The sequence below is a fragment of the Barbus barbus genome, assembly GCF_936440315.1.
Source record: "Barbus barbus genome assembly, chromosome: 6".
In the NCBI taxonomy this organism is placed as follows: domain Eukaryota; kingdom Metazoa; phylum Chordata; class Actinopteri; order Cypriniformes; family Cyprinidae; genus Barbus; species Barbus barbus.
This window is the reverse complement of record NC_136734.1, coordinates 5,466,434-5,476,361: the sequence shown is the minus strand read 5'-3', so window position 1 is coordinate 5,476,361 and position 9,928 is coordinate 5,466,434. Positions and strand designations below refer to the sequence as shown.

Below are 9,928 nucleotides of genomic sequence, written 5' to 3'. Positions count from 1 at the left end.
TCAGCCAATGAAAATACAACCTCACGCGTACGTCATCAAGTATGCTCTGCATTTACTTACTTTTATTTTTATTTGCACACATCTAAGAATAAAAAAAATACGCTTTGGTAATAAAACGAAATTGTGATAAATAAAAATATGTGTAATTCATTGTGTGTGTTTTTATGTTGTTAATGACGTCTAGTGTGCTCTCCTCCATTCAAAGCCGCAGGTCTGCGCATGTCAGGTAGTCTCGTCTCCTCCCTTGACGTTTAGATCAGAAAGGCTGGAAGAGATGCATATCTTATTTATATGTATTTCATGATATTATTTCATTCTATCGACGCGTTGAAGTTTGATATTTCACGTTCTTTTTATATTAGGATTTCTATTAAGCTTTTAGATGATTACAAACCGTGGCAGATGATCAGACACAGTTAACTAGCTAGTCAGACAAAAGGTAAGATTGTAAACAATCATAATCTTTTGGGCAACATGATTCAGATGAACCTGAAACGGATCAAACAGTCAGACAGTTTGCAAACAAATTAGATTTTTTTTGTTCTAAACTTGGTCCTTCGGCTGGACTAAACCTTGTTAGATGTGAATTGGATGTCATGGTTTCCTGGAGCCATGTCTTGTAAATCCAAAGTTGCTCCCAGTGTTGATTTTGACCACAGCTGCTCTGACAGTGTTGAGTATTTGACACTCAACTTCGGGCCTTTTGAGACTGTCCACCGCTGGAGGAGGCTGCCACCATGTGATGAGTTTGTGGGTGCAAGGTACATTGTTTATTTATTCATTTACAACAGTTTTTCTCCATTGACTTCTTCAGTGAAACTGAGTTTTGTTTCTTGCAGGCGTAGCAAACACACCGTTGTGGCATACAGAGATGCCATCTATGTCTTTGGAGGAGACAATGGGTGTGTATTTGTTTTCCCTTACTTCTCCTACACTCTAAAACACACAGAAGGATCTCATATGGGTGATTATTTCTTTTTAGCAAGAACATGCTTAATGACTTGTTGCGGTTTGACGTGAAGGACTGCTCGTGGTGTCGGTGAGTGTTGTATGATAGACGCAAGGTTAATGTGCTTAAATATGTTTTATGTAGCCTCTTATATCGATTTATGTCATTAAACAGGGCATTTACTACCGGCACCCCACCAGCACCAAGATACCACCACTCTGCTGTTGTGTATGGAAGCAGCATGTTTGTGTTTGGTAGGTTTCAGTGTGCCTTTCAATGTTGTGTTTTCTTGTCCTGTGTGTGTGTCATGTTTTCTTGCTTGTATTTTAGGTGGCTACACTGGAGACATCTATTCAAACTCTAACTTGAAAAACAAAAATGATCTATTTGAGTACAAGTTTGCCACTGGGCAGTGGACCGAATGGAAGGTGGAGGGACGGTAAATCATATTGATTCTCATAATTGTGGTATAGCCTGTCTGACACACAAACTTGTTTTTAATACTTTTTCTTTTTTATGTTCCAGTCTGGTTGCCAGATCAGCTCATGGAGCAACGGTTTATAATGACAAACTGTGGATTTTTGCTGGATATGATGGAAATGCCAGGCAAGTCTATTATATCAATCTTTACACAGCTTTGAATGGCAAATATAAATGTGTTGTGACATCATCAAATCTATTTCAACATAAAACTAAGGGAGTTTTGAAATGTTACTTTTTTTTTGTTTCAACAGGCTAAATGACATGTGGACCATCAGTCTTCAGGATCGTGAGCAGGCATTCTGGGAAGAGGTGACTATGTTTGCATAAGTGTAATTCAAAAACCAGATTGTCTAATTGTTACACCAATTTTCACATGGATGAATGATTCTGAAGACATTATTTTATGCCTAACCCTGATATCAATTTTAGAATTATGGCCAGTAACAGAAGAAAATGTAAACACGACCCAGATGTTTTCTGCTAAATCTGTAGGTGTCAGCATCCAAACAGCAACAGAAAATGACAGATTTGTAAAGTTATTTGACATTAACTGCATTATTTGAACATTTCTTAAAAACTATCCATGATGCAAAGTTTTAATTGGCATTTTCTAACTCAGTATAATCAAATTAGTTAATATTATGCCTTTTTTGCAAATCTATTTTTTTTTCAAGATGCAGGGCTGTTATTTGATTTTTAAAGGGGTCATTTTGTGTATTTGGTGTAATGCAATGTTATGTGGTTTAAAGTTAAAAAACACATTATTTTCCACATACTGTACATTATTGTTGCTCGAATATTCCCCGCCTTTCTGAAACGCGTTGATTTTTACAAAGCTCATCATTCTGAGAAGCGAGGCGTGCTCTGATTGTCTACATTTGTGATCCGAGAAACGACAGACAACAAGCACTAATCTACACTGCTCAAAACTCCCGTTTGAATAGTCAGTAGCAGAAACATACTTACAGGCTGTGTGTCAGAAGCGTCAGACTGTCCTTGCAAAGTTGGAAATTGCCCCACTTTATAGAAACAGCCTTTGTGCAAGCCAGCATTGTAGGCTAACGTTACTCTTCCAGGTTCAGGAAATAGTCCTCTGTAAAATGCGCTGTACACACTCTAATATTTGGGTTGAACTGTTCTGGAACAGTGTTGTAAATACAACTTAACCACTGATTTCTATTACTTGTGTCCTCTTTTGGAAGCCCAAACAAAGTAGTTTTGCTTTCACAACGAAACACAGTGTCTCCAGGACATGAAAAACTCCCCACACCGTGACGTAGACATGTGGGGGTGTGTTTGAATGAGCTGTTTTAGGGGGACGTGGATAAGTCTTGACTTCTATAAAGAATATCTCTTTGGTTTTGAGACTTTAGTCTTTGCAACTTCATGCATGAACAGCTTGTAACACTCCAGAGAGAAAGGAAGACTTGCAATCACATCATATGACACCTTTAAACTTTTACTTAAGGGTTTGTGTTCACCTTAAAGGGGACCTATTATGCCAAAATCACATTTATAAGGTGTTTGAACAGTTGTGCGGCCACAGTGTGTGAAAACAGCCAGCATATAATGCCAATGAACATATACCATGTTGGATTGTTTCTGATTTACCGCTTTCTTTGTTTCCTTTAGATTGAACAAAGCGGTGAAATCCCACCTTCCTGTTGTAACTTCCCAGTAGCTGTATGTCAGGATAAGATGTTTGTCTTCTCTGGCCAAAGTGGAGCTAAGATCACCAACAACCTCTTTCAGTTTGAATTCAAAGGCCACATGTGAGCATGGGAGAGAGGACATTGATGAATATCATTTTGTGTAATATGCAAACCAAAATTTGAAGATGTCAAGTCACATTTATTTTGATAGCGCTTTATACAATACAGATTGTTTCAAAGCAGCTTCACAGTAATAAATAAAAATAAAGTCATTGTGGAAGAGTTCATCAATCATGAACTAAGATCAGTTTCACCTATAAAGCAGCTCTACAGAAGACAGTAGTGTCATTATTCAGCTCAATTCAGTTTCATGTTACATAAAGAGGAACGATGCATTTTTTAAAATTAATTATCAATGTGTTTTTTTTTTCTTCAGATGGACCCGTATTCCGACTGAGCACTTACTGCGTGGCTCCCCTCCGCCCCCTCAGAGACGCTACGGACACACCATGGTGGCGTTTGACCGTCACCTGTATGTGTTTGGAGGGGCGGCAGACAACACTCTACCCAATGAACTGCACTGCTATGATGTGGACTCACAGACATGGGAGGTCATTCAGCCCAGCACAGACAGTGAGGTATGAGAGAATACAGAGGAATTTGACACCGGCTAACATTATTACAACAAATCTATTAATACCCGTTGAAAATAAATGTTTGATGTAGTGCTGTCAAATGATTAATTCATAACAACATCATAAGCATCCATGACCCAATTGTGCATGTTTTAATTTTGAATTAAGTTTCCCTGTAGTTTTGGGGAAAAGTGTTTACCTTTTGGTTTGTGGTGTGTAATCTATAATTATCAGATGTCGTTCTAATTTCTCTCAGATGCCAAGTGGGAGGCTGTTCCATGCAGCGGCTGTTATACATGATGCCATGTACATCTTTGGGGGGACTGTGGACAATAATGTGCGCAGTGGAGAAATGTACAGGTTTCAGGTGAGGACTTGACCTCCAGAAATACATCTGCTTCATCTAATGCAACTGAACATACTGTATTATTCTAACTGGTCTTTGCTTAATTACCTTTTGTCCTAGTTTTCTTGTTATCCAAAGTGCACACTTCATGAGGACTATGGCAAACTGTGGGAAAACCGTCAGTTCTGTGATGTAGAGTTTATCTTGGGGGAGGTTAGTTTGTCCTGGATACACACTGTCATTCTGAATAATTGGCTACATTTTAGTTTTAGTAATAAATCTCCTTTTCTAAACTGTTTCTGTTTACAGAGGGAGGAGAAGGTCCTGGGTCATATTGCCATTGTAACAGCTCGCTGTAAGTGTCTCCGTAAGAAGATTCTACAGGCGAGAGATCGACAGAAACAGGTCCATTTAATTTTCATTTCTATTTTTGATTGTAGGTGTATATGCATTTAAAGGTGCACAATTTATAATAAAAGTCATAATTTTTAGGCATAAATTAGAAATAAAATATGTACATATTTGCCCTAATGCCAAATTGTGTGGTTTGTGACATTATTTATTTTAATAAATTTTATTAAATATATATTGTTTTTAGAGATGTTTAATTTGCATTGTTTTTTTTTTATGTACATTCTCATAAGGAACGCAAATTCCTGACCAAAAGCGTTTCCTTTTGGCTAATCAGAATGTAAACTTCTTTTTTGTAGAAGAGTAAACTGGAATGCAATGAGGAGAGTGAGGAGTCTAGCTCAGGCAGTCAGAAGGACAGCTCTGGAAGGGCCTCAAGAGTTCCTCCTTTATTAGAAGTATCAATCAGAGAGGCAGACGCGCAACCATTTGAGGTTTTAATGCAGTTCCTGTACACGGATAAGATACAGTACCCACGTAGAGGTAAGTTACACAGAAACACCTGTTTATCTTCAGATTTATGGAAGCTTCTTTCTGCCACAAAAAAAGTAAAAAAGCAATTACGACTTCTTAACTCATAATTCTGACTTTGTTTATATTTCACAATTAGAACTTTTCAGAGTTGCAAAATACAAAATTCAGAATTGCAAGATACAAACTAGCAATTATGAGAAGAACAGTCTGAATCATGAGATATAAACTCAAAAATTGTGAGATGAAAAGTTTTCAATTCCTTTTTTTTTTTTTTTTTTTTTTTTAGTCTGTGGCGGAAACGGGCTTCCATAGGTCTTCTGTAGAATAAAAAGGCACAGAGAGTGTCTCAGAGCACTATTTGAATTCTTCATGTCTCAACAGGTCATGTCCAGGATGTGCTGTTGATCATGGATGTTTATAAACTCGCTCTGAGTTTTAAACTGTCCAGACTGGAGCAGCTCTGTGTGCAGTATATTGAGGCATCGGTCGATCTGCAGAATGTCCTGAGTGTGTGTGAAAACGCAAACAAACTTCAGCTGGACCAGCTCAAGGTAAAACTGAAGTAACACACACCTGATCACAGAAAACGTCCTTGTCAGAAAGTCAGATTCTCTTCTGTATCTGTTTATTTCCACCCCCAGGAACACTGTCTGAACTTTGTGGTGAAGGAGAGTCACTTCAACCAGGTGATCATGACCAAAGAGTTTGAGCACCTGTCCACTGCACTGATCGTGGAGATAGTGAGGCGCAAACAGCAGCCTCCTCCCAGAGTCTATTCGGATCAGCCGGTGGATATAGGTTAAACATATTTTCTCTTTGTCCTTTCTCTGTAAGCACTCAAGCTTTCAGGACGGCTCCAAAAAAATTATTTTGTTTCAGGCACGTCTCTGGTGCAGGATATGAAGGCTTATCTGGAGGGGGCGGGTCATGAGTTCTGTGACATCATCCTTTTGCTAGATGGTCATCCGCGCCCTGCACATAAGGCCATACTTGCTGCTCGCTCAAGGTAATGACGATAGTCACCAGGGCCTTGACAAAGAATCGCTTTGCGTTTAAAGTATTAAAAGTTAACAGTAGCTATTGACTTCCACAGTATTTTCTTTTTTCCATACTATATTTTTAAGTCTTAATGAATTGGGTAAATCATGGACATGGTATAGTATTATAGTACATATTAATATTTTCAATTGGTTTTGATTTTTATATTTTCCATGTTTAGTAACTGTTGTCTTTTTTTTTTTTTTTCAGTTTTAGATTAGTTACAGTTTAAGTTTTCGGAATTCTAGTACTTCAATTTAAACTTAATGAAAATTGTAAATTTTGCCTTGAGAGTGGATACTGAAATATTTAGTACAAGCGAAAAAGTTTTTTTTATTTTATTTACATTTTTAACTTTGACTATGAATAATTTACCAGTTGATTGCTGCCTCAATTCTTTGACAGTTATTTTGAGGCCATGTTCCGCTCCTTCATGCCAGAGGATGGCCAGGTGAACATTTCAATAGGTGAGATGGTTCCTAGTACACAGGCCTTTGAGTCCATGCTGCGCTACATTTATTATGGGGACGTCAACATGCCTCCAGAGGACTCGCTGTATCCTTTTTACTGCTTAATGTGCTCTATTTTATGCAATCTTTATTTTTGGTTGCACGCACAATGCATTATTGTATTGCTTTTGACCCCCTTTTATTATTATTATTACTTATTTGAACAAATGTCACATCAAATATTTGGACAAAACTTATCCCACATGCAAGAAACATGATCGGTGCCTCAAATAGTGTTGCTATTAAGGAGAGGTGTGCTGTTACTTTCCGATCAGCAATTTTTCATCAGGGAATAATAAAACAGAATAAATCCATAGTATTAAATTGAAGTGACCTGAGCTTTATACGTTTTTTAATTATTTGTTTGTCCTTAACTAGCACACAGATACCTGTTTGCAGCACCTTATTACTACGGTTTCTCCAACAACAGACTTCAGGCCTACTGCAAGCAAAATCTGGAGATGAACGTTACTGTAGAAAATGTCTTACAGGTACTTGCTCACATTACATCTCTTGCTCATCCTCTGCAATGAATGGGTGCTGTCAGAATGAGAGTCCAAAAATCCACAAGTAATCTGCATGACTCCAGTCCATCAGTTAATGTCTTGTGAAGCCAAAAGATGCGTGTTTGTAAGAAACAAATCCATCATTGCAGCAATTTAACTTTTAAACTGTTTTCTCCAGTGAAAAATGTCATTTGATCTGAATCACAAGCGAAATATGCACAGATTTGTTGTTAACTAGTGTAAACACTCCTAAACAATTCTATTATGGATTATGTCCATCATATATTAAATGCTGTTCTTTTTAACTTTCTGTTCATCAAAGAATCCTGTATCAGGGTTTTCACAAAAATATTAAGCAGCACAACTGTTTTCAACATTGACGATAAGAAATGTTTGTTGAGCAGCAAATCAGCATATTAGAATGATTTCTGAAGGATCATGTGACACTGAAGACTTGATGCTGAAAATTCAGCTTTGCCATCAATAAAATACATTAAAATGTAAAACAACTATTTTAAATTGCAACCATATTTCACCAAATAACTTTTCACTGTATTTTTGATCAACAAATGCAACCTTGGTTAGCATAAGAGACTTCTTTCAAAAACATAAAATCCTATCAACTCCAAAACTTTGGAACAGTACTGAATATCGTAACATTTGAACCATTTGATGATCAAGAACAGCAGTCACATGCTATCATCCTTTCTTCAACCTTAGATCTTGGAAGCAGCTGATAAGACTCAAGCTCTGGATATGAAGAAACACTGCCTGCATATTATAGTCCATCAGTTCACCAAGGTGGGTGTGCTATTGACCACAGCTCTGAGCGTGTGCTGGCTGCCTCGCCACGGCTAAAAACACATCACCAGTGCGACATGGATAACCTCTACAAGCTATTAAATGTATACAATACTGCAGTCATTTTTTAATACAGAGAGATCTGTAACAACTAAAGGCTTTTTTATTATCTAAGACTTGTGTGTTTGATATGCATCTAGGCTTATTCAATAGATTAAATTCACTGCAGTAGGTGGAAATTGTCCCACTTTTGGTTACACCAAACAATTCTAGTATTTTTAAATGCCAGTGAGTGCCTTTTGTGAGCATAATTCCCGAAAGATATTTGATATTCTGTTCTATTTGGTCCTGTTAGCTTATCGGTTTCTTTTTGGCTGTTTATTTGCGGTCTCTTGCATGGCCTGTGTTGTTTACCATTTATTTCTTTGGTTCTCCTTCCTTCCCTGAAGGTGTCCAAGCTCCCCAACCTGCGATCGCTCAGCCAACCACTGCTGTTGGACATCATTGACTCGCTGGCATCCCACATATCAGACAAACAGTGCACTGAGATGAGCTCTGATATATAGTTTCTCCTCCTGTTTCACGTCCCGTCCCAGCCCTTCCTTTATTTACTTTTTCATTTACGCTTCCGCTCCATTTCCTTCCCTTTACATCCAGCACCTCCTCCCAGCCCATATAATCCTGCCTCAGTGAGATTGGGTTCTGTTTGCTGCTTCACGTTCCCCTAGACTTTATTTACCAAATTTGTGTACAAGAGACATGCTGGATGATCATAAAATTGCTAAAAGTTAGACTGGCGTTTACATTTATTTTAATGTGCATATATATTTTGGACAAAAACCTTGTTTTGTAGTGCTCATCAAATCAGTCGCCGGCCAACAATGTTGTTTAATTAGACATAATTATGTATCCCACATAAAGAAAGCTTGGAAAAAAACTCCTATTAGGGTTAATCTCACAGAAAAATGTCCAGGTCATTTTTCATTTCAAAATCCAAAGAGAAAAAAAAAAAGATATATTGCATAAAGAAAATGAACCCATTTTACGGCCCCGTATTTTTTTTGTGCCTTTTTTTTATGATAGTTACGAACATTTTCCCTCTACATTACTATAATGAGTCCAGATGTTTTACTTTTAATAATTCTTTCGATATTCTTCAGTGGTTGATTTCATTTTCTTCAGATTCTTGTACATTTAATAAACAGCAGTGCAGCAACAAGTACAGTCCATTATGTATATATATATTACCAATATTAATATATACCATTTTAATAAATAAAAATAATGAACTATTCTTTTTTTGCATTACAGTAATGAGAATTACATTTTTTATTATGAATATATACATTCTTTAAGCAAAATGTCATTTTTTCATTTGATATTTGATGAAATATGACCTAGACTTGATCTACTGCACTTTATGAATATGGTAGTACTTTATTTATTCCTAAACCTTGTAGTGATCCTGTGATGCTTTTATTATCGTGAATTATGTCAGTGCTCGTTATTATGCAGTTATGGCATAATATAATTATATAAGCGGATCATCACAACAGTCAATGTTAAGACTCATTTATGCTTTACTGTAATCATTGAAATGAAGCAGAGTGTCCTGTCGGCCCTGTGGGCAATATGCCTTAATAAATTGTGCAACATCAGCAGACAATGTTTTGTGGTTTATCTTATGCATATATATTATGTAAGTCACAAGTGGGAGAATGTAGATGAGATTACTTGAGGGGAGTTACCGTGGATGATCGATGGCTGGAAACAAATATGTAAGTATCTGTTCATTCATCCTTTGCGCGATGTGGTTAATAAGGGTGGTGATGGCGCAGTGGATAAGATACATGCCTTTGGTGTGAGAGACCCGGGTTCGAATCCACTGTGAGACACCAATGTGTCCCTGAGCAAGACACTTAACCCCTAGTTGCTCCAGAGGCGTGCGACCTATATAGCAATTGTAAGTCGCTTTGGATAAAAGCGTCAGCTAAATGTAAATGTACATTAACATGCTATTAAAAGGTGCTGAAAGTGACTGTTTTCAAATACCACGTATAAACTCTCTCTACTACCTGACAGATATCACTGAAGTCCAGTGCTCTTTAAACAACTTGTGCTTTT

At 37.3% G+C, this 9,928-nt stretch overlaps 1 protein-coding gene across 1 annotated transcript; it reads left to right on the top strand.

Moving 5' to 3' along the window:
- Nucleotides 1-217: 217 nt before the first annotated feature.
- Nucleotides 218-9,464, top strand: LOC306871205 (leucine-zipper-like transcriptional regulator 1). The gene is made up of 20 exons (XM_079418982.1): nucleotides 218-761; nucleotides 840-902; nucleotides 983-1,039; nucleotides 1,124-1,203; nucleotides 1,280-1,388; nucleotides 1,475-1,555; nucleotides 1,684-1,741; nucleotides 3,065-3,204; nucleotides 3,521-3,722; nucleotides 3,976-4,086; nucleotides 4,186-4,278; nucleotides 4,375-4,470; nucleotides 4,776-4,959; nucleotides 5,332-5,501; nucleotides 5,592-5,748; nucleotides 5,830-5,956; nucleotides 6,394-6,543; nucleotides 6,883-6,988; nucleotides 7,724-7,804; nucleotides 8,254-9,464. Exons 1-20 carry the CDS (start codon nucleotides 592-594, stop codon nucleotides 8,368-8,370), a joined length of 2,352 nt encoding a protein of 783 aa, XP_079275108.1. The 5' UTR covers nucleotides 218-591; the 3' UTR covers nucleotides 8,371-9,464.
- The last annotated feature ends 464 nt before the right edge of the window (nucleotides 9,465-9,928 follow it).